Source organism: Polypterus senegalus, chromosome 1 (assembly GCF_016835505.1).
Source record: "Polypterus senegalus isolate Bchr_013 chromosome 1, ASM1683550v1, whole genome shotgun sequence".
Classification (NCBI taxonomy): Eukaryota; Metazoa; Chordata; class Cladistia; order Polypteriformes; family Polypteridae; genus Polypterus; species Polypterus senegalus.
In genome coordinates, this window is record NC_053154.1 from 40,433,416 (window position 1) to 40,459,588 (window position 26,173).

General features: G+C 40.2%; 1 protein-coding gene across 1 annotated transcript; it reads left to right on the forward strand.

Annotated features, from left to right (window-relative positions):
- The first annotated feature begins 1,903 nt into the window (after positions 1 to 1,903).
- On the forward strand, positions 1,904 to 25,914 carry tm9sf1 (transmembrane 9 superfamily member 1). Its single transcript, XM_039747599.1, has 8 exons — positions 1,904 to 2,145; positions 9,998 to 10,387; positions 11,902 to 12,024; positions 13,469 to 13,797; positions 16,311 to 16,462; positions 23,493 to 23,678; positions 24,895 to 25,168; positions 25,257 to 25,914. The coding sequence occupies exons 2-8, from the start codon at positions 10,028 to 10,030 to the stop codon at positions 25,648 to 25,650; spliced, it is 1,818 nt and encodes a 605-aa protein (XP_039603533.1). The 5' UTR covers positions 1,904 to 2,145; positions 9,998 to 10,027; the 3' UTR covers positions 25,651 to 25,914.
- Positions 25,915 to 26,173: the final 259 nt, after the last annotated feature.

Consider the following 26,173-nt stretch of genomic DNA (forward strand, 5'->3'; position numbering starts at 1 on the left):
TGCACTACTGTTCTAGCGCCCGTTATTTTAACGGGCTTAATGTCTAGTTTCCTACATATAAATCCCATTTCCTACATACAATCAGCATTTCTGTTGATTAAAGTGATCACATTGTCAGGAATGGCACTGTTAGATTCAACACGGGAGACAAAAATTTCAAATTGTCCTAAAAATTCTGTGTACTACAACATACTGCCCCCTTATTTAGTAATTTTGCAACTAATCGAATGTCATTATTAAACCATCATTGCAAAGATACACTTTTCTACTAATACGCAAGACTCATATTGTTCCAAATGTAATACTTATGAGGAGAAAAATTATGTTTATTAATTAACAATAAAGGCACCAACACCTGCCTGTGAAAGTAAGACATCTGGTTGGGAGTTTATGTGATCTTAATAAAAAAATTAAAATTGCCCATGTTTTGAAACACCAGTTTTGGAATGAGATTCTAAGTACTATCACTATACATTTTGCATCTTCTATTCACTTTATTTTAAATATTATATTTGCACTATAAAGACCTAAAACATTCATGCCACCTTCTCTAGAATAGATTTCCTTCTATAATGAAGCTTATTTTTTCCAAATAAAATTACAAAGAGATGTATTGTATTCTAAAATTGTAGGTGTATTACAATTCTTCACCTGTTGGCGAAGAGTCTGATCTGTGATCTTCGCTGAGTCGATGGATGCTCTGATCAGGGCCCTGGAGAGACTGAGCGAGGAGTCGGAGTGTCTGGGCTTGCGAGTGTCCTGATAAAACCCAAAGATCCAGGCCTTTAATGACCTCTTGGGCACTGCAGTGTGTCTGTCTGCCGAGAGGTTTACTTACATCGGCAGCGACATTCACGCCTCTGGTGACTCCTATTATGTTATCGGAATGACCGGTAAAGCGGGGGAAGTCATGAGGTCGCGGCGTCTCCCCGAGTGCGATCCGGCTTGCAGGATCCTCATTGTTCAGGACCCGAGCGGCTGGACCAGGCCAGGGGGACGCCCGCGATACACCAGGCTTTGGCAGATCACTTCCGGGATTGGGGACTGGACCGCGAGTCTGCTTCGGAGGATTGCCAACCGTTTTCGTCGTGTGGTGGCTGCGGCAAGGCGCTGTACCATTGCACGCTCCCCAACCTGACCCGAGTATTGAAAGGGCGTAGATAACAAAACTTGACCCTCCAAAGACAAATCTCTAAGCGGCCACGAACTTTCTCTACTACCATGCATTACTTTTAGCTTCCCTCTTTCTTCTCAGTCTTTTACTTATTTTAATTCTTAAATATGTGACACATTTGCTTTATTGGTATACCACCGACCACTTTATTTTGGTTAGTATTTAAGAGAAAGCAACTTACATGTTTCAATGTTTAAATTCAATCCGCAGGCAGAAGAGAACTGGTTTATATATGGGAATACTTTAGCAGTTTCTTCGGCGGTATCTTCTGCAGGCTGACACACAGTAGCTTAAACTCTGTACCTTCGATATCGATGCATTTTACCACACTAATATTAAGTGCACTGCTATAGTCTGCGCCACTAGTAAAAACGGGAAAGGAGAAATCGGACACCCCTGACGAACACCTCTACAGATGTTAAACCGTCAAGATGCTACCTGAGCTAATCTCACTGCACTAACACACGCCCAAACGGCATTCTCGAAATAATGAACTAAGTCAAAGAAACAAATGGATTTATATATAAAATTGTGATTCACTGTATCAATGGCTTTATGAAAGTCCACAAAAAGAATCATGCTATAATCCACCAAGTCCAGAAAGAAACGAAAAATTACAAGTAATGTTTCCACTCGCTACAGCGAAATGGTTGTAGCGCGGCAGTGACGTAATTGCCTCGCGACGAGGCGACGTTCCTAAGGACGCCAAACACGTCTCCAGTCGACGTCATTCGGTCCTGTTCGGGAAACCGGAAGTGTTTTTAGCTAGCACTGGTTGACGTGGATTTGTCTGTGGTCCCGAAGGCCCGAAGAAGCGGGTCTCTTTCAAATAGTATCATCACATATGCTTTAGATGAGAAAAAGGACGGATTTTGAGTTTTTCAGTGCGAAGGCGCCCGCTGCTGCGGAACCGCTGAAATCCATCAGCGTGGAGCGACGTTGGGATATCCGACAGCACACTGGATAATCAGGTAGGACATGGCGGACTATTCGCGGACGTTTGAGACATTTCATTTTATATATCCAAATTTTAAAATCGTACCCAGTCATAAGTAAACCAGACGTGTGAGCGAAACTTAGATATGGGTAAGAGAGAAGGTGAAGACTTTAACGCGTTGTTATTACGTCGTGCTGATGAACTACTCCGGAAGAGGGCAGAGAGAGAGAGCGAGAAACGTCACTAACAACACTTAAAAGAAAGACACCAGCCGTATACCATCGTGAAATATTTAGTCTACAAAATTCTGATTACCTGTGACCCCGGTGTGCTAGTGGCCCACGGTTTTCTGACACATGGGTGTCACGCGTTGGCCCATTGATTTTAGATTTTGATCTATTGGCACAGATAGTGACCTGGAATGACAATAGGGTGCCATTCTTTCGCAATTTGGGATGTCCGTGACAGTTCCAGGGTGCCAAGGTGCAGCATTTTCTTGTAGACGGGTATGTTGTTGAGGCAACCAACGTGTGGTTTTCGAAGGGCAGGCTCTGACTCTCCATGGTTCTAGTTTTATATACATTTACGGTTTTTTTCTGACGCCTTTCTCCAAGGCAACTAACGACATTTGAATTGCAATTGGTTACATTTCATCTGTTTTCCTGATTGGAGCATTGGCAGATGAAGTGATTTGCTCATGGTCACACTGTGTCAGTAGCGGAATCTGAACCCACAACCTCAGGTTCTGAAGTCCAAATCAAATCCATAACCACTCCCTTAAAGGAATGGCATTTTGTTGACATCGACAGAAGAGTGACATGTAGTCCAAATAATTGAAATCAAATCAAAGACATTAGTAAGATGAATTAATTCAATTAAAAAGAAAATTACTACCTGCGCAATTAATAGTAATCTCCATCCAGTGACATTTAAACTGAATGGCAATTAAATAAAACTATTTCTGTGCTTCTCCTGAATGATTTTAAATAGACGAGCCCAGAGCAAACTGTATGAGAGGCAAGATCAAGAAAGAGGAGCCTAGCCTGTTTGTTTTGTCTTGGAAAATAAATACCAACTAAACAATTTGTATTTCACAGGAGGAGAATCTGGCCTGGCTCATTGCATAGTGTGTGGGTGTGTGTGGACTGAATTATGGAGTCGTGAACACTAACCTTAACTGAAGCAAAACAGTTCTGTGGATGTTCGTCTGAAGTCCTCTGTGGTTTGTTTAAGGGAGTCACCAGTGTGCTCTTCACTTACGTTTGGCATGCTGGCTTTTCCTGGGAAGATTCACCACAGTTCCAAATATTCATGATTTGGAGATAATTTCATGTGGTGGAGTCCCAGAGCCTTAGAAATGGTTCAGAAAGCCTTTTCTCGGCTCTCTTAGAAACCTTGTGGTGACACTTCACTCTCACGCTAAGGGGCAGTATATATGGTGAGGTTTAGATTCAACTGGGCTGCTCATGTTCAATCAGCCGGGTCTAATTCTCAAGTAAATTTGGTCAGCTGCTTGAATAACTAAGGGGGCAGCAGCAATTTAGAAATGGTGTTATGTATTTTATCTAGTTCTCCTTATCTAACATTACATTTTATTTAAACATCTGTAGTCATTCACAGTGACAAATATGCAACAGTAGTGGATATCAAGAAGGGGGATATACCTTTTCAGGGCTCTAGACTAACTTTTTGCACTGGTACGCCTAACTTTTTTTCTTAGGTGCACCAGCACAAAAGTTAGGTGCACCAAAATTTTCAACCGCATCACATTTAACACCACAGTTTTACACGTTCACTTTATTTATTTATTTATTTGGTTTGTTTTTTTAATCGCTGTCCATATTGACTTGTAAATGATTAACTAACAATCTGGTCAATATAAAGTTCTTTATTTGAAGGCAAGCACAATTCTACAAGAAAGGTAACTTACTGAAAAAGTGTTGGTGCTTAAAGTGCTTTACTGAGCTGAAATTTAAACTTAAAAAATCTCAAGATAAATTAACTAAAAAGAAAATCTAAATTAAGCGTTTTAAGGGCTTCAAACTGAACATCTCATGGCTCAATGTCTTATGGACTATCCTCCATTGCAGTCACATGCCCCTCGGATGGCCAACTCCTGTAGTTTGGCCTTCTTGATCTTTGGCCTTGACTAAACCAGCTGGCCACACTCTCTCTAGCATCAAAATCTTCCAGACTTGGGCATGAGCATGCTCGACCTCAATGTGTCCAATAAGTATATTCACCGGTCTTCCTCTCCGCAAGATACGACCGTACACAATGACGCATTCCTTTGTGGCGATATCTGTGTCTCCGTCGATCAGGAATGCCATGTACGCACTGTTCGCAATTTGCACAGACGTCTTTTTTTCCCAATGTATCTGCGATGACTCCTATAAATTGGGCGCACGCGACATCATTGCTGTACGTCGGGTTTACGTTCAAGCCATTTTTCTTCATAAGAATTATTTCGGACTTGAATTTAGTGAAGGGAAGTTCTTCTTTTGCAATATTGTAGGCAACGTTAAACTTAATTATCATCTCGGCCTCGTCTGATGATCTGTTTGCTGCTGCCTGCCGCTGAAAGGCAGCGGGGAGAAGGGACACTTGAGCAGTGCATTTATCGCGGCATGTAATGTGTTTTATAGATGCATTGTGCTTTTTCAGCGTTTCAATTCTGTATTAGAACCAGTCACAAATGCACTACTGCCGGCCATGGTCTTCCCACACTCTTTACAGTAAATACAGTGCATTATATTATCGGCTTTACTGTATCTTAGCCAGGGAAACTGGTCAAGCCACTCTTTTCGAAATGTATACAGTTTACCCCTTTTAATTTCAGTGGGCTCGGACTCGATCGTATGTGGCTCATTATCTAATGCCGTCTCCGGACCAGGGCTTGCTATAACTTGGGAGGTTGATGGCTCCGTGTCAGAGCATTGGTTATGATTTTCGGACGGATCAGGCCCTAACTTAACATTCTTAACGAAAAAGCTGTCAATCGTTCTTTTCATCTTCTCTCATAATCCGCGGCTATATCCACTGTTTACCTGATGGGCTACTCACCTCTCTCTGTCTGACTGCATCACATGCATTTTCAAACGTACACACACGTACAGGAATATCTGGACCACGCCAATAACGGGATCCGCCCTTCACTATCTCTGATTGGTTTAGACCACGATATGGGCCTAATGTGTGTCTGTTGTTGAACAACAGGGAGACTTTAAGAGTCACGGAGTTTCGTTTTTTTTCCCCCTCGAACGGCTGGTCGCACCGGTGCAACCTTTGATTTTTTTTAGTCGCACCATTGAGAAATTAGGTCGCACTCTAGAGTCCTGCTTTTCACAGTGCTGTAGTTAAAACAGAGATTTAAACATCATATAAAGAGTAACAGAAAAGCAAACATGACCACATTGAGACCTTTATCAAGTGTCTCAAAATTAACTCTATAGGGATTATGCTAAAAATCTGACCAGGTTAAGAATTTGTTCTAACCCCGAGTACAACATGAGCAGTAGTTATGGCCACCGGAAGCACCTCGTAACACTGCTATTCTGGCCCAGTTACTGAAGTCGCAGTCACTCTTCCTTGTTTCTGATCGTCTTCAAATGTGGTTTGCCGTGCCTCTCTTCATGATTCCCCCTTTATTTATCTGCCTGCCTTTCCCAATGCCTGCAAAGTGTAACACGAATGTTCCAGAGATTTGTGAAATGCAGAGCCCGGCGTACCTGTGTGCTGTCATCACTCATCTGTCCTGCTTATCTTCATGGTAATATGATGGCTACCACAATGCAGTTTGCATTCATGACCACCTGTGTGTTGATACTTTGATACCATATGCATGCTCATCCACACTTGAAGCAGTACTGTTTATATACGTGCCGATTTGCATGACTGCAGGTTGCTTTAACATTACCTCACGTGGTGTTGTGTGGAAATGTATACCTGTGAGTATTACCTCATGCGCGGTAAAGTTGTTCAAAGTTTGGTGCACAATTCGAGAAATGGTTTATCGTGACATACCCAAATCATTGCTTTTTCCCATTTACCAGCACTTTCATTTCAGCTGGCAGTGCACGGCTTCTCCGCAAAGATGGGACAATCACAAGACGTATAAGATTTGTTAAGAATATTATTCCATCTCTGTCAGATCGATGTATTTTTACATTTTCATAGTTGTTCAGCAGTTCTGAAACATTCTACCATTTCTGTGATGTGCATAACAAACACCATCTTCCGGGAGTTAAGGTGGCTCACAATCTGACAGAAGAACACTCGCTATGGCAAAGAAAGAGCCCCAAATGCCTGTTCAGCAGATCAGAATTAGTCTTCAGGAGGCAGATGACTCTCACAGATTGGTTATGTGCCCACGTGGCACACAGATTACAATCAAACAAATCGTATTAAGCGTGCCAGTGAACATCCGGGTCTGTACATGTGCCTTCTTGAGCAGGAGGACCTTGTGGGTGCTACAAGATTTCAATCCATTACAGCGTGGTGTGTTACCAATGGCGTTCTTGGTGACTGTGGTCTCAACTGCCTGCAGATCATTAACACGCTCCTCCCGTGTAGTTTTGAGCTGATCCCTCACCTTTCTCATGATCATCCTCACCCCATGAGGCAAGATCTTGCATGGAGCTCCAGACCGAGGCAGACTGATGGTCATTTTATATTTCTTCCATTTACGAGAAATCGCAACAACAGTTCTCACCTTCTCAACCAACTTCTTGCTGAAGGTCTTGGAGCCCATTCCAGCCTTGTGCAGGTCGGCAGTCCGGTCCCTGACGTCCTTTGACAGTTCTGTGGTCTTTACACGGTGGTGGAGAGGTGGGAATGGAATAAGGAGTATCTGTAATTGATTGATTGATTGTGTGGCACACAGTCAATCTCTGGGAGCCAGAATTCTGTCTGGGTTGTAAGGGATTTAAAACGTATTTCTCTCGATGATAAGCAAATCAATTTCTAACTTTTATGTAATGTGTTTTTTCTGGATTTTTGGTTGATGTTCTTAAAATGAAACTCCCATAAAAATGACAGGCTGTTCATTTCTTTGTAACTGAGCAAACTTACAAATTCAGCAGGGGATCAAATATTTATTTCCCCCACTGTATCTGTAGAAGACTTCGTGAACAGAAATACAGAGACCAGACTGCAAGATGCAAACCACTGGTTATCCACAAAAATGGGATGGCCAGATAACAATGTGCGAAAAAATACTTAAAAGAGAGCCTGCAGGTTTCTTGAAAAGGTGAACCTCTGTCAGAATGGTGGCACGAACAAAGTGTGCAAACGAAAAGGGGCTTCCCAAGATGCAAAGCAGACCACATCCACTGTTAAACATGCTGGCGGAGGTGTTCTGGCTTGGGCTAGTATGGCTACCGCTGGTACTGACACACTTCTCGTCATCTAAGATGTAACTGCCAACTGAGGTGAGGGATATGCAACAAAGTACTAAATATGATTGTTTTAATACACCTTCCTTTGCCATGTTACGAACATTATGGTGCCCCAAAATGGGAGAGCCATGTATAAAATGTGTTGTCATTTCTACATGGTGTGACCAAAATGTATGCAAATTAAACAAAAGTCTGCAATGTGTACTTTTATCATGTCTGTATCATTTAATTTGTAATTTTAAACTGTGGAACAGGGGGGTATCTCAAGGCAAAAATGGGTCTTGTCCCAAACATTATGGAGGGCACTGTATGTATTTCTAACTTTAAAAAAAAAATCCGTCAAGGCTATATAGTGAGGTGTAGATCCTTATTAGTGCTGTATAGCAAAACGTACCGTGGCAAATGCAAGGAAACTCACCCATATTGTGGCTGCTTGGACTTCAGGTCAAAGAGTAAACTCCGTATTTGCATAACATATTTATTTAGGCTGTTTTGAAGGGTGACAGGCTGATGTTAGATTTGAGAGATTTGTTTGGAGAATAACAGCCGTCACTGTTTGATTCAATCCCCTGTTTGAATATGTGAAAAGCTAAAGCTGGCCTGCAGAAAATAGCAATTTCTCACAAACAAGTAGTTTTACCAGTACTGTATCTTAGTGTGAATTGTATAGAAGTCCAGAAATTCCAGCAGAATTTCCGTATCCCCTTGCAGCCAGGATTCGGTGATGCTGAGGGCATTTTGGCAAGCTGTGAAGACGAAAGAGCTGCAGAAAAGCATAGATTACAGTGTTCTGACAAGAAAATCTTGTACTTTTAAATATAACATTTAGTTGTGTATACGTTTTGAATATATTACTTGATTAATCATCAAAACAATCTGCACTAGTCAATAGTAATAGCACTAAACATTTCCTACATCTCCTTAAGCTATTCTTTATAGGCATATTAAAGTAAAACAAACCCATTAAGCATGTTTGTTCCTTCAGCTTCCCCTCATTTAGATTTCTTATGTCACTTACTTAATAAGTCATACTGTTCATTTATAGTAACAATATTGCATACATAAATATTAACGTGGACATGCTTTTTCTGAATTGAGATGTTTTATCACAAGGTAAGTAAACTTGATAGACCTCTTCATTGTGACAAGTCTACTGCTAATGGTGTTTCACCTTATAACTGTATTATAAGGTATTATAATATTATAGTATTGCATACATACATATTACAGTATTATGTTGCTAGCACTTGTTTGTTTTTATTTATTTAGTTTTTTTGATGAAGGGAGCAGAAATACTTAAATGATGTGGACGTTTGAGCTTGACAGGTCAGGTCAGGTTGGGAAACATGCATTGGTACGGTACATTGTCGCACCCATCACACAAAAAAACAGCTTGTGATCCTGGTTGGCAAACCCCCAGGTAGACGCGCGGTCCAGTCTCACACTCCGGAAATGACTCTCTATTTGCTGCATCCAGGTGTTACTTGGGGTCCAACCACTCGGGTCCTCAGCAATGAGGATCTTACGAGCCGGATCACCCACGGGGAATCGTGCCACATGGCTGTAGTGCCATAACGGACGCTCCCTCACAATGCAGGTAATGTGCCTCGTTCTTTACTCCATGAGCAACCGCTTATTCGACACAAAGTCAAACTAGCAGTACTCAAGGATTCTCCGAAGAGACACAGTACCAAAGGAGTCCAGTCTTCGTCTCAGGTCACCGGATAGCGTCCATGTCTCGCAACCATCTAGCAAGGCAGGAAGCACCAAGACTGTAAAGACTTGGACCTTCGTCCTTTTGTAGAGATATCGAGAGCACCACACACCCCTTTCCAGTGACCGTCTACTGACTTCATAGGAAGAGTCAGCAGAGACATGAATGTCGCTGCCAAGGTAAGTAAACCTCTCAACGAGGTCGACACTCTCTCGGCAGACAGACACACTGCAGTGCCCAAGAGGTCATTAAAGGCCTGGATCTTGGTTTTTATCCCGGACACTCGCAAGCCCAGACACTCAGACTCCTCACTCAGTCTCTCGAGCGCCCCGATCAGAGCCTCCATTTACTCCGCGAAGATCATAGCATCGTCAGCAAAGTCAAGTCAAACAGACTGAGTGAACTCCATGAAGTAATTAGGATCTTGCTAATACAAAAAAGGAATGTCCGCCTCAGTCAGCATGTAAGGATCACCTCTATTTGTGCAGAACAGAAACAAAAAGTAGAGATGAAGGCAAAAAAGGCTATCATGAAGAGTATGTTTTATATGCTATACAGTATACATGTGTATGCTAATGGTACTTTGAATTTGTCAGTGAAAACCACATCATCCTCAAACCTGAATGGAGAAAATTTGTCAATGAAATGGTAGCCCTCACCTTCTCTGCGGAAAACAAAGTCACAAATCTGCTTACATATTAGCCAGTGAAAAGTTACTATTAAAGAATAACTGCCATTTCAAAGCATCTTTTAAAGTTCTTTCTTTTGTGTTACAGGATTAGCGTTGTGTCATTACTAGTGCTGTCATGGAGTCAGAAAGAAGGAGCATGCTTTCATTATCTGGATTTCTGTTTCCTCATTTATGGACTTCAGCACACTGGTTCTTGCTATTTGTGTGTCTCTGGACCTTAGTTTCTGGCAGCAGCTATAAACAAGGGGACCCTGTCATTTTGTATGTGAACAAAGTGGGGCCATATCACAACCCACAAGAAACATATCACTACTACAGACTGCCTGTCTGTCGACCGAAGGAAGTGCGTCACAAGTCTCTCAGCCTTGGGGAGGTTTTAGATGGAGATCGTATGGCAGAGTCCCTCTATGACATTCGATTTCGAGAGAATGTGGAGAAAAAAAGTCTGTGTGAGTTGAAACTCACAGAGGCCGAGGTGAGCAGAATTATTTTATACTTGGCTAAGGATGTGAGTTTACAGTCACACGTTCACATGGATAAGCATCTTCCCCAGCGAACACAGTCTACAAGTGTCACTAGCTCTGCTACCCATCTAAGTAATCCATGTAGACCTTGATGTTAATGTTGGAATGTATTTTGAAATGCACCCACCTTAATAAAAAGTCGAGTCTCTGTGTCCACATGGTTGCTGTGTCTCTGTCATTCACAGGTGGCACATCACAAACATTTATAGTAAAATAATGCATTGCATATGCCATTCCAACTGTTTGTGATGCGCTGTCTGCTGGAGAGACATAGCAACCGAATGGACACCCAGACACTTATCCTTATAAAGGTGGTTTGAGTTCGATTTGAAGAAATCACTTTAAGGAAACAGTTGACATCCACTCTACATTACCACTTAATGTGTTTGAACACTTCATTATATCATGTCTTAATCAGTCAGTCATTGTCCAACCCGCTATATTCTAACCACAGGGTCCCAGCCCAGCCAGCACAGGGCACAAGACAGGAACAAACCCCGGGCAGGGAGCCAGCCCACCACAGGGCGCGCGCACACACTAGTGACAATTTAGGATCGCCAATGCACCTAAACTGCATGTCTTTGGACCGCGGGAGGAAACCCAAACAGACACGTGGAGAACATGCAAACTCCACGCAGGGAGGACCCGGGAAGCGAACCCAGGTCTCCTTATTGAGAGGCATCTGTGCTACCACTGTGCCACCCGTGTCTTAATCATTTTTTACTTAAACTGAACATGAATATTCAGCTTCTTTAGTTTTTACTTGTACCCCAGAGCCCTTGATTTTGTCTAGTTTTTCTACTCTGGGATTTCTCTAGTGCTATTTTTTTTTATCTGGAGACCAATCTTGCACAAAGTGTTCCGGAAAAGGTCACACAAGTGCGTTACACAGCTTTAGGATCGCCTCCCTTGACAACACTTATCTTTCCTACAAGCATCTGTACCCTGGTTGGGTTCAGATTGTGAAATGCCCACTATTACCTCTCAAGGCACACCTCCGAGCTCCAGATCCCCCTATGTGTAACTATATTGTTCTTACCTCTGTGTTTAAAACAACTGCACCCACATCTTCCACATATATTACGAAGAATAACAGCCCTAGCGGGAGTCTTAAGGGATTCAGTTTCGAAAATATTTCTTGTACCACTCTCAACTCTGGACACACTTGCACCTTGTATCCTGATTGCCCATAAGTTACATTGTCATATCTGAATACTTGCTGTTTATGTCTCAAGACAGAACATAACCAAGTTTAGCAAGTTGCTCAAAATCACACATGGAGTCCGTGAAGAAAATCAAACCAACAGCATTGTGGTGTTTAGCCCAATTCCTTAACTACGAGACACATTGCCATTTGAGATTTATGTGAATGCGTTTGGGTACATTTCTGTAATGTCTGCTCTGTTTAGCTGAAGGAGTTTGTGGAAATAAATAAAATATGTAATTGTGTTGTTTTCACTTATAGGTGGAGGAACTGAAAGAGGCAATTGAAGAGCTGTATTATTTTGAATTTGTTCTTGATGAGATCCCCATTTGGGGCTTTGTGGGATATATGGAAGAGAGTGGCTTCTTGCCACATAGCCACAAGGTATAAATACTGTACTCTCATATTTCACTTTTTCCAGTCTGTTCAGTTCAAAAGATAAATGTTAACTGCCCTATAATATGTGTCAGAATATGCCATGTTTAAGCTGATGCACTGGTAACCTTTTTTTTCAGTGAAACTTGCATACTGATCAGAGACAACCAAATATTGTACAATTGTAAGCATACATCTATTAAATCATTACTTAATATATTTGACATAGAGTTACTCGACTGTGCTTTAAATTATGACTTAATTACTTTAGTGAAACCAGACACCTTTATGAAATATTTGCAGTGTGTTACAGACAAGGATGATAAAAGTGCAACACCAGATTTTATGAATGCATTCTAGGCTCTGAAATTCTAAATTAATTTGGCAGTCCATTGAGAATGATTATGTTAGAAATGCAAAATTAATTGGAAACATTTACAAACATGTCCTCAAAGAATATTAATACATAAGTCTATGAAACCTATTTTCTGTTTATCTTTTGTAAAACACCACAATGAAGAAATTATTAATTTCTAAGAAATTGTGCGTTAAAATGTCCACATATGACTTTACACCAAGGAGATCCGGTTTTGACAAGTATTGTAATTTTTAAATTATACAATTTAGGGATTTTATATATACTGCAATGAAGAGCACCACAAACATCAGATTTTTATAACTAGCAAAAACATTTTTTGGAACTATTAGGTACATAGAAAATGGAGAAGTGTGTTGAGCTGGATGACTGTTTCTTTTTTTTTTTAGCCACAAAAACAAATTGTTTATATTGACCAGGGATGAGGTTCCCAAAAGTTTCTCAGTTTTGGGAAGCTCATCCCAGTTGAAAGTGTAGTACTTGCTAAATTACCAGTTTTTGCTGTCATCCGCAAATGTAAGTTCTTATCGCCATATTAAAAATGGCAGTGTTCCAGTCCCCTATTGGCAAGTGCAAATATATATGTCTGTTGAAGTATCTTGAATACTGCATAAAGAATCTAATGTGCATATCATCACAACCGTATCTTTTTGGGAAAGATGCATTTTAAAATTTTTTACCAAGAACCTAAAGTTGCATTTTTGAAGATAATTAGATGTTGGGTTTAACAGAAAGTCCAACTTTTGTTAAAGTGAACTTCTTAGGGCTTAAGGGCTCATTCTCATTAAAAGCCCTTCCTTGTGTGTTTTGTAAAAGTACCTTGGCTTGGCTACTAAGGATATTCATTTTGGATACATTTTCAAGACATTAACTATTTTAAATACTGTTAAAGAAAACATTTATGAAAGTAATCTATACTTTCTCAGAAATGTAAGTTCAGAATAACCTTGGTTTGAATGGTTGCCCATAATGTTCTTGGCAGTAGCCTGTGCATTACATTTCTGATAGCATATAACTGTACGGTAAAAGTGCTTTAATACTATGGCTTATGACCTTTGTTCTTTCCATCCCTAATAGGTTGGCTTGTGGACGCATCTGGATTTCAACATAGAATACAATAACAACCATATCATTTTTGCCAATGTCAGCGTTCGAGACATGAAGCCTGTGTCCTTGGATGATGTGCCTGGTGGAACATTGTCTGTTACACACACTTATACAGTACACTGGTTTGAGAGCCCATTAACTGTTGAGCGCCGGGGAGAACGGCTGCGTGATTTCAGTTTCTTTCCAAAGACTCTGGAGATCCATTGGTTATCTATAATTAATTCTTTGGTTTTGGTGGTATTGCTCCTTGGTTTTGTGGTCATCATTTTGATGCGAGTGCTGAAGAATGACTTTGCAAGGTATTAGAACACAGTCATGTCTTAATCTTTTTTTTAAAAAAAAATGTGCTTTACTAAACCTGTGAGAGACTCCAAGCAAAAATTTAATTTGCTCCTAAAATATGTAAAGCTCTGAATGACTCTTTATTCATTCATACAACATTTGTTGTAAATGGAAGGATGATATTTATGGGGCCTAATTTGTATTAAGATGATTTATTGCTAATAGTGTTACATATTCTATGAATGCTACTTAACTGCATACAGTGGTACCTCTGGTCACGACCGTAATTCGTTCCAAAACTCTGGATGCGACCTGATTTGGTTGCGACCCGAATGTAATTTTCCCATACGATTGTATGTAAATACAATTAATCTGTTCCAGACCGCACAAACTGTATGTAAATATATATTTTTTAAGCCCAAAAATGGTTAATTATTCCATAGAATGCACAGTGTAATAGTAAACTAACTGTAAAAACATTGAATAACACTGAGAAAACCTTGAACAACAGAGAAACCTAATATTGTAAGAGTTCGTGCTACACCTTTACGAACTGCTTGCTGTAAACACTTTTTTATGAGTTTTAAGCACAGGGGAAAAAAATTAAATGCCACTTCTCTTGAAAAACTTTTCAAAACATCCTCAACTGGCTTTAAATTCCTCACCTTCGCCACTTTAAGAAGGATTTTTTTCAGCAAATCGCCATGAATCTTCCTGGCTTTCTCGCATACGATTGCCTTGCTTACGCTATCCACTGCAAGTTGCTTCTCGTTCAACCACACCAGCAACAGTTTTTCCACCTCTTGCAGCACTTGAGGCCTCTGCTTGGTTAACGTTGTAACTCCTTTTGCAACATCAGCTGTTTTGTTAGGTCCTGTATGCGCAAACAAAAGAAATTGGGGAAACGGAGAATGGGAAATCATTGGCGCATAGGAAAACTGGCCACCAGTGTTTTTGTCCGCCACTAGAGCATGTGGTTGTGAACAGATGCTAAATTTTGGCAAACTTTTAGATCGTAACCTGTTTTGTACGTGTTTAGAAACGTTCGTGACCAGACGTTCTACTGTATATGCAAAAAGAACCCATGAATTGCTTCTTTCTTTCGAAAGCCACCAAAGTACAATTACTGAATTAAAGTGCTTATTGTCATTAAAACTAATTAACAAGGTGAGCTGGCTAAACATACAGTATATCCTAGTTAGATATTCAAGTCTAATCACCTATTTGTTTAAAACTAATTATTATAAATGTACCTACATAAATTCTATTTCCAGCCTTTGTTGCAGTGAAGAAAAAAACATTTCTTAGAGGCTTTTTATTAGAGTTATACAAAGAACTCTGAAAACAAGAAAACTTGACATTTTATTTAGATGACCATAAAATATATTGGAGGTTTAGAGGGTGAAGATTTACCCATTTTAGTAATGTTGGTTTAAGACAGCTTAGTTTACTTGTGTGAGCAGTAACAGATAATTGTACTATGCATTCCCCCCGTATACTGTTTAGCACTCCTGACCTGTCTGTCTGTCTGTTAGAGTATAGCAGTCTATCTCTGGAGAAGGTGTTTCATGAGGAACTTTGAGAGGTAGTGAGATGAACTTTGTGCTGTGGTTGAGTGCTAAGCATTTCTAATAATTACAAAGATTAATGAGAAAAAAAAATGATGGTTACGGCAACAGATGGGAATAGTTAATGTTTTGATAGTTGGGGAGAAGTGCTGCTACTCATCAGATCTAAGTTGATTGCTCTTCATGATTGTGATGGAGACGGTGTCCAAGAACTTTTAGAGGGTCTTCCATTAGAAGTCATATGTCCCAATATGTACTGCTAGTGAAAGGCGGTGGCAACATTAAAGGTCCTGAAATGAAACACTTAATGGAAGTGAAAGGTCTACCAGTAAATATAAACCACCAGTGGCATATAAACATTATAAAATAAGTACTAATGTGATAGATCATCCTCGCATGATGGGGACTGTTTGTTTGAATTTTGAGAGACATGCAAAGTGTTGGTGCAGAAAGCGAGAAATTAGCAACTGAAAAAAATAGGAAGCTCAAGTTTCCGTGTAGCATTTAACATATGAATAGAGATGAAGACTGTGTAGGTTAAACTGTATGTGTAATATGTTCTAAGGGCTTTCAGGCTCCCTGGAAATGACTAGGATGTTTTAATGTAAGCTGTGCGAGAAGGTATTTAGTTTACTGAGGATAAGTAATGATGGGTTCAGAGATTAAAGCTTTCATGTGATAGTGACAAGTTTTGTGCTGAAGAAAAACTGGCTGAAGTGGTTTGGGTATATGAGGCAAATTGTATTATATAACCAATTATTATTATTATCTGTAATTGCTTTAATCACACATTTATTTATGATGTAACAGTGAAGTTATACATTGTCATTTTTCACTATAATCTTATACAATTAATATTTAAGGGTATCATTTTCAAATATGCGTAAGCTTGTATTCCTGTACAGTTTTCCTACAGGTGCTGTACTAAGTTTTAAGCAGGGTTTTTGTTTGTTTTTTTCTAGGTATAATATTGAAGAGGAGGCAGCAGATGACCTGGATCAGGCTGATAATGGCTGGAAAATCATACACACTGATGTTTTCCGTTTTCCAATGTGCAAAAGTCTGCTATGCTCAGTCATAGGTGTGGGGTCACAGTTTCTCACACTTGCCACAGGTGAGGTATTGAACATGTTCGAGCTGCAGGGGCAAAGTTTTACTGCTGTGACAATAGATGGTGCTATACCAGCGCTTAACCCGACACTAACAGATGCAGGAGGCAGACTAATAAAACACAAAAGTTTTATTGTCTTTTTCTTCACCTGTGGGCAATGTCTTCCCCATTTCCCACTGGCACAACACAATCCCAAAGCATCAACACCTCAATACACAATACTTTTCTTCTTCTGTCTTTCTCCTCCACTCCTCCTTGGCAAGCTTTGTCTCCCTACTCCCGCCTCTGGCTCACCGTGCAGTGTCTGCTCCGCCTTATATAAGTCACCCGGAAGTGCTCCAGGTGCTCGTTGCCCCATTTCCAGCTGCACTGCCAGGTGTGGAGGAAAAACTGCCTACACTGCCTCAGAAACAGCTACAGCACCCCCTGGTGGCACCCCTGGATCTCAACAGGGCTGTAAATAACACCATTTCCCATGAAGCCCTGCAGGAGTCCAAGGCACCACTGCAACCCATGGGGGCTGCCATCTAGCATCCCAGGGGAGGTACTGTTCATTAATCATTCATTAATTTGCACATAAGCCTAAAAGCATGACAGCATCATCTCCATATGTCTTATAGATATGCTACCAAGAAGCCAATTGATAAAATGTTTTTTCAATTCTACTTGAATGGCCATGATCATAAACGTGCGTCTAATCACATATTTTAACACTGTCAGCTTCAAGCATGGTATACAGTAACTGGCAATGTTGTTATGCTCACCTTCCAAATAGTATGTTGATTCCACATTTGCCCTTGTAATAGTCAGAACATGAGCTAAGCAAAGTGTTAAAAGTGTTGTAGAGGGATGTTGTTCAGCATTGACTATCACATGTTGCATAGTTAAATCAGATTAGATTATATTTGATAAACTTTATTAATCCCATGGGGAAATTCAGATGCATATAGCAGCAGAAACATTAAAAATAAAGACACAGACTCATAGGACAAATAAGACAGCCAGCCAGTCAATCAATTGATAAATGTTTATTGTGCAGATACTTCAAAATGAATTTATTCAAAATGAGTATGTCAAGCGGAAGCACTGAATTGCCTGATGGCAGTGGGGAGAAAAGAACCCCAGAGGTGTTTCTCATTCTTAGCACGCTATGGTGTAATAAGCCTGTGGCTAAAAGTGCTCCAAGAGTGTACCTCGTGTAGAAAATTTCATGAGCTCATCCATATTTTCCACCATCCTCTTTTTTCACAACAGCTTCAAGTGTATCCAGGGTTTGCCCTATAATAGAGCAGGCGTTCTTGATAAGTTTGTCCAGGCATTGTGCTTCTTTTGAGCTCAAGTTGTTTCCCTAGAAGACTGCAGAGTAAAACACCACACTGGCTACTGTGGACTGGTAGAACATTTCCAGCAGCTTGCTGCACACATCAAAAGACCTGAGTCTTCTTAGTAAGTAAAGTCTGCTCTGGCCCTTCTTGTACAGTGCCACTGTGTGTCAGACCAGTCCAGTGCAGTTTGTTGTTTATGTAGATAGATAGATACATGTGACCCATTAAGTATTATTAATTATGTGCTCTAGTGTAGTATAGCTACTCTTAATGGCTCCTTTTATCTTATCCTAAAGATACTTGATTGAGATTTGTCAACTGATACGACAACTGCATTATTTGGAATTGACCGTCACCACCATTCCTAGCTTTGTGATTGAAAGCATTGTCTTGTAACAATGTTACCCTGTTGCAGTAAAACATTATTCTACTATTCTACTATTCTGGAGTCCCATCATGTACCATGAAATATGTTCCATACCATTAAACCGCCAGCACCATGATGAATCAATGTGCTTGGATCTTCCAGTGTTTCTTGCCAACTGAAAATTTAGCAGTGTGCTGCAACTGCAAAGTTTTCCACCACTGCCACTACAAAATTATACACATAATTAAAATCCATAACTATTTTCCACACATCACTTAATGCTTTTCGAAGTTTGTTTGGATGAGAACTGCACATGTCCAGATGGATATCTGGCTCCTAGTCAATTACTGCTGTGCTCTTCTATACAGTTGGCCTTTGCAGTATCCGATAAGCAAGCAGGTAAGTGACGTTTGTGCTGGTGCTCCACCCCGATGTTCTGATTCTTTCAGAGACGCATGGCTAGCTGTTCAGTGCCAAGGCAGTGGTGTCTAAAATTCAGACATGAGCCTCTTAAAATATTTTATGAAGAAGAGAAAGAAATCGCTGCTTTTATAGGTATCATGCACCCAGAAGGGTGATTTTATTTAATTAATTTGTTAGACGTTTTATATAGCCCTATTTTAAAGGGAATACCCATAGCCTACTTTGGGTGTTTTAGCAGTCTATGCAAAATCAATTTAACACAATTGCTTTTAAAATATACAGTATCTGTTTCATATTTTCTGACCCACTTTATGATTACATAGCTTCTGATTTAATAACCACATATCCTCAACATTCCTCTACACTGTTAAACCGGTCAGACTTTCAAACAAAGTGATTTTTTTCCAGCTAAATATCATGAGTATCTTTTGGATACCAAGGGAATACTGCGGTCCCCACATACAGCCCTCACACCCAAAGCATCCTGTTGTATTTTCCAGACCAGTTATACAATTGTGACACGCACAATGTCATCAGGTGTGGTACTTTTAGCAGATTAGCACTGTGTAAAATTGTAAAGATCATTGCCATTAAGCAATTGCTGTAGATAAATTTATGAATTAGCTCACTAAAATGTAACTGTAACACAAAAATATAATGGAAATCATGAGACCAAAACATTACCATTTTTCAAGGGAGACTCATAGGCGTGCCACTGAATGCAGACCAAGTAGAAAAAATAAGACAAGACTGCCTTGAAAGAGGAAGGATTTAAATGGCACTGTGACCTATCCTGACTCTTGCAGACTTATATTTTGATTAAATGCCCCATGAGCTGAAATGATATATTGGTGAAATTTAGTTTTATATAATGACTTACTCACTGCTCGCTTCACTCGCCTACCCCCCTTGCCTGTGCTACGCGCAAGTCACTTCTTGTCTCTACCGCTTGCGTTGTAAAGAGAGGGGCTAAACGCACCCCAAGGAGATGCGGTCGCTCCTCAGAAACCCCCTTTTAAACGGTGTTACAATGGGAAACAAATACAGGTTTTTTTTTTTTACCTCCTCTTTGCTTGATCACCTGCTGGCTTGCTGCTGCTATCGTGCCTTGTGATCTACATCTCGTGTGGCGCTTTGAACATTTAAAAGCCTGTACAGCAGATATCCTACTCTTTGTCCTTTATTTCTGGCCCCGGGTGTGGTTAAATCTGTTGGCACAAAGTCTTGTCTTGCAGGACGTGAGTTCTTGATACTTAATTTAAAAACGGAATAAAAATCTAACAACATCACATTAAAGTTCAATAAATTCTGAGAAGAATGATACCAAACATATATATGTAGGTTTTAAAATAAGCCTGATTTAAAGCGTGACAAAAAAGTGATATAAAAAGTCACATAAAATCATTGCACAAAATCGTTGCACTTTTAGGCTTTGGATTTTTTATATATAGAGAAGATAAAAGTGCCCTATGTTCCTAAGTAAGCAGCTAATGCAAGCAACATTTGTATAGACCCAACAGTAAGTACATTTTATCCACATTTTAGTACAATATAAGTGATTGTAAGTCAAATATTTTTTTAAACATAGTTGAACATGTTATTCAGTAATGGTATACATATATGTTAACCCACTTTTTCTCAGTGCAGAGTTTCAGGAAACCAAAAACCACCTCGCTACACACACACACACACACACACACACACACTCACTCTCCCTTAGACGTAATTCATAAACATTTGCCTGTTGTTCTGTGGTGTCTATCTGACATTAATATTCGATTGCTAACATCATCAGCAATCTAAAATGTTTTTTAAAAAACACCTGTACATTAAACAGTTTTTGAGCCACTACTTGGTTAAAAACAGCAGAAAGATCCTGAACTCACACAGTGCAGTACAGATGTGTTTAGAACAGGGGTCCTCAATCACGGTGGTCCTGGAGAGCCGCAGTGGCTGCAGGTTTTTGCTCCAACCCAGTTGCTTAATAAAAAGCACTTATTGCTAAAGTAACACTTCTGCTTCAATTTAGTGATTTTGAGCCCTTATTGCTTAATTTTGTCTTAAACAGCTATTTTAATTGCTCCTTATTACCAATAACATGCAAATGACAAGAGAGAGAGCAGCATTTCTCCATTTAGCTTATTTACATTTACACCTGTGTGCATTTATCTGCACTATTGGGTTTAATTAAATACTTGGAAGAAAAATGAAGAGAAAAAAGTGAAGGACTGAGAATTACTCGTCCATTTTAGCCTTCAAATCATTTGCATGATAGAAAGGGAAAGAAAATCTAGGATATGAGAATGACCTGACATAGCAGAGTTAATTTAATTTCATAGCTTGTTAGTGCTTTATTGGCAAGAATTGCTTTCAGCCACTGTGGCTCTCCAGGACTGGGATTGAGGACCCCTGGTTTAGAATAAGAAGAAGAACAGAACTTTATTGCCACTGTATAACATACAATGAAATTTCAATATTCCTCTTAGTAAAATGTGCACCTATGTAAATAATACAAATAGACAGCAAGAAATACATTAAAAAAAGTAAAAACACTTAATAACACTTAAAGGAAATGAATATTGCACTGTGTGATTCCCAACAGGCCTTACAATCAGTTGTGTACTACTGCATGGGGATAAAAACTGTTCTTGATACACGCTGTGTGGCCTTCCATTCTTCTGTAGGGCCTACCACAGAGCAGGAGGGTAAACAGTTAGTAACAGTATTTGATGCTCTGTTTAAATAGCAGATATGATGTATGTTTTCCACAGTGGGATGCAGGGTACCAATAATTATTTTGAACTGCATTGGCTTTGTGTTTTCAACTGAACTGCTGCCATACCAGACAGTGATGGCATAAATGAGCACACTCTCTATTGCACAGCGGTAGACCCCCGCTAACAATAATGTGTCTTTTTCAGTATCCCTAAGAAGTACAGTCATTTCTGTGCCTTTCTTGTTATTACCATTATTGCATGTGTACCATTTGACATCATCAGAGATGTGGATTCTACGACATTTAAAGGGGTACACTCCCTCTGCAGGTTCTCCATTGGTTAAAAGTGACTTAACTGGCTGTTGTCTGCGTCTCCTGAAAATCCACCAGCAAGCTCTTTTGTTTTTCTTTGTGCTAAGTTCCAGATTGTTTGAGGCAGACCACTGAGTAAAATTCACAAACGCCTCACTGTAGGCTGTCTCATCTTTTTTGAGGAGACCAATAATAGCTGTGTTATCTGCAGATTTCAGTATGGTGGTGGTATTCTGGTAGGGCAGGCAATCTTGCGTGTATCTGGTCTAGAGAAGAGGGAAAAGGACACAGCCCTGAAATTTAAAATGACGTGTTAATGTTGTGCAATTCTTTAATTTCGATTTCCTATTAACCAGCATGCTGTTGCGTACTCTTCAGTAAATTCAGCCTTGTGCAGTATATATCCTGCTTGAGTTAGTTCCTTGTGTACAGTATACACGTGGGAAACTCTGATGGTTTAAGTAGGTAAGTGTATGCATCGATTATAGTGTCATATTTTGAGTATAAAGCACAGCACTTTTGGACGTGACTGTGGCCCCAGCTTGTATGGTGGTGCAGTGATTATCGCTTCTCTCTCACAGCTTTGTAGTCCTGGGTGTGAATCCTGGCCTGGTCACTGCCTATGTGTTCTCTGCACATTTAGTCCATTTTAGTGTGGCTTTATCTCTAGATCGCATCCCAGTGACATTCGGGCTAATTACTTGGTGACCATAAATTAGCCCACAGTGACTGCTGTCTCCAGTGGTGCTGGGATAGACTCCAGTGCCATACAACCTGGAACTGAAAGAGCAGGTTGAACAATTGATGGATGATGGAAGACGTTATACGTCTATGTTAACTGCAGTCTGTGACATCTTAGTAACATTTTATAGCTTCATAAATATGGTGTTTTATGTTTTCCCCCAACTCGGACATAAAATATTAGTGAAGTAATAACAAAATCTTAAGTATTTTAGTTTAAGATATTTACTGAACATGTAGTATAGTTAGCAAGTGAGCTGCACAATGAGTTATGGGAATGTGATTTTGTTGTATACAACTGTCCCGAATAAAGTTAGCTTTTATTTTCCAGTAACCTTGGATAGGACACCAGTCCACCACAGGGTTCACTGATGTGCAGATCCACATGGGCCCAAGCTACAATTACAAATTTAACATGCTAACTGAAGCCTGTAGAGTCTGAGCTCTTGGGTTTTTTTGCATCTTCTCAGAGTGTTGCTTGGTCTGACCATGGAATCAGTTTGCTGGAGTGTCCACTCCTGAGAAGTTTGGCATCTGTCTTGAATTGTTTCCAGTTGTGAATAATCTTTCTAACTGTAGAGTGATGGATTTCAGATTGTTTGGAAATGGCCTTATAACCCTTCACTGGATTGATGGGCAGCAACAATTGCTTCTCTGAGATCATTGCTGATGTCTTTCCTCCTTGGCATTGTGTTAACACAAACCTGAATGCTACAAACCAGCAAACTGCCAAAACTTGTGCTTTTATCGAGGTGGTCACACTTGCCATTGATCAGTTAATCGGGTGCATTTCATCGGCAGCACTTGGCTGCTACTTACTGTCTTATGAAAGCAGTAAGGGTAGACTTAATTTTTCACATACCGCTTCTACATTTGGCTTAGTTTGTGTTTAAAAAAATAATAACATGGTATAAAGTCATGTGTTGTTGTACATCTGAGGTTGTATTTACCTAATTTTAAGACCTGCTGAGGACCAGGTGATTTTTTTTTTTTTTTTTAATTTTTATTATGTCCTGATACGTAAAACCCCAAAGTTGTAAGAGGGTGTATTTTCTTTTTCACATGACTGTAAATGTGTATAATTCTACTGTTCATCTTTCTCCGCTTTATCTCTATATATGTACAGTATTTATTTATTTATCTATCTAGGCATTATTGTAATGGCACTTCTGGGAATGTTCAACGTACATCGACATGGAGCCATTAACTCTGCTGCCATCTTGTTGTATGCATTGACGTGCTGTGTAGCCGGGTATGTGTCAAGCAACTTCTATAAGAAAATTGGCGGTGACAGATGGGTCTGGAATATCATTCTCACCACGCTCCTCTTTTCAGGTATGTCCACAATAGATAAGTGTCATATTAAGAGTAACTTATGAGAACTTGTAGAGAATCTGACTTCTGGCATGGACATGGTACAACTAGACAGCATATACAACATGGGTGTTGCCTATCATTTACGTATGTAATATTGGATTAGAGACCAAAACTTGGCAAGTACAATCTGTGACCAGCAGGGGTCGTTGCAGTGCCCCAAATCCCTCAGATAACTACAGACACACAGTTCTGGGTGGGTGTAAAGATGTTGTTTTTATTCACAATACCTAAATTATTTGCAGGTGTCCTTCCCTTGGTGCCATAGTGGCTCACTCACTTTCCAGTACAGGGTATAGTAACACGACTCTGCCCTTTGCTTTTTCCGTTGTCCTCCACTGCCCCCCAGGTGAATGTTGTCTGTCTCTCCTGACTCCAACTCCTTGAGCCAAGTGGCGGGCTATACCTGGAAGTACTTTCTGGTGTCTAATCTGTTGTGTGTGGGAGACACTTCTGTGTCAGAGAGGACCACAATGGTCCTTGTTTCTTCACTATCTGAAAGCTCCCCCTTGGTGGCCCTCAAAGAACCTGGTAGGGCAGGCCCAAGGGACCACAGTTTCCATGCTGCCCTGTGGGCATCCATTGCCAGATGGGATGCTGCCACCCAGTGTACAGGGGGGACGCTCTGCCGATAGCAGACACCCACTGTGCTGTTCTTCATGGTCCCCAAGTGCATTGCTGGTGCTAATCAGTGACAGCTAGGATGGCAGCCCCAATGTAGTCGCTGTAACATCCTTCTACATCCAAGTCCTGGCATGAAAAGGAGATTTGTCACTACCTCCTTAACCTTCCGTTATCAAGGCCACTTGGGCAGGTAAGGGAGTGTGGTCCATATTGGCTGGCACACCAGTTCATCTCTCATAATCCTTTTTTTTCATGAGAAAAAATAGACCCATGACTAAAAATATTTATCAATTTAAATCACATTTTCCTTACTTTATTCAAATATAATAGTACACCCTGAATCTTTTAAATTATCCGGGGAGTGTTGAAATGCATTGTCTTTTACAATTGGGATAATAAAAAGCCTGTGATTTTTAAGATAACATACAGCAATATTATAATAATGAGCATGATAATCTTAGCTTTGCATAGTCCCATTATATTTTTCCTCTCATAGCTGCATGTTTGGAATCATAAAAGATTAATTTATGAGTTTTTTTTTTCTGCTCCTCAGCACCATTCTTTTTGACGTGGAGTGTGGTGAACACAGTTCACTGGCTAAGTGGCTCTACACAAGCTCTCCCTGTTTCTACAGTTCTGCTTCTGTTGGCTGTTTGGGTGCTCGTTGGCTTTCCTTTAACTGTAATTGGGGGAATATTTGGGAAGAACAGTGCTGGGTCCTTTGATGCCCCATGTCGAACCAGAAATATCGCCAGGCAAATCCCAAGCCAGCCCTGGTACAAACATAGCATTGTGCACATGACCATTGGAGGATTCCTACCCTTCAGGTATAACCTGTTTCCTGTTAGTTCGTTAAAATATGCAATTTGCACACTGAACATTATTTTATATAATTCTTTTTTTTGTGATTTACAGTGCAATTTCAGTTGAACTCTACTACATCTTTGCCACAGTATGGGGGCGAGAACAGTACACCCTGTATGGAATCCTGTTGGTGGTTTTTGCCATCTTGCTGAGTGTTGGTGCTTGTATCTCCATTGCACTCACGTACTTCCAGCTGTCAGGTGAAGACTACCGCTGGTGGTGGCGTTCAATATTCAGCACTGGCTCCACAGGTGCCTTCATATTCCTGTACTCTGTCTTCTATTACTTCCGCCGTTCCAACATGTCAGGAGTTGTGCAGAGTGTCGAGTTCTTTGGGTACTCGCTACTCACTGCCTATGTTTTCTCTCTGATGCTAGGCACGGTGTCCTTCTTTAGCTCCCTCAAATTCATCAGGTACATCTATATAAACCTGAAAATGGACTAATCGTGAAAGATTTTGAAGAGCTCTTCAAAATAAGGAAGCAAGTGTTTGTAAAAGGAGCACACTGAATATGTAGAAGCCATCAGCAGGCTGTGACAGAATGTATCGTTTCCTTATTCATGGATCTGGGAATGTTAATTTAAAAAAAAAAAAAAAAAAAAACACAACCTTTTATAGAATGGACTAGATCATGATTTTGGAAGTGACAGAAAATGTCATATCACTATAAATCTCTCACCTTCAGAGTAATGATACTTCCAACCAGAGCAACATTTTCAGATATTATGTGCTGTCATCTAAGTTTAGATGTTTTCTTTATTTTTATACTGTAAGAATGGAGACCAAAACTTATTGGGATTTTAACCTTGATCGTGGTTGCTGCCATGGTTTTAGTCCCATTTTTGGGAGCATAAAGCTACTAGCATTAAGGTTCTTTCGTGCCAGTCTTTCTTCTGATAGGGTCTTTGAAGATGTATATTAAGGATGGAAAACCTGCTATAAATCTTGCTGTACAGGTGGAATAGGG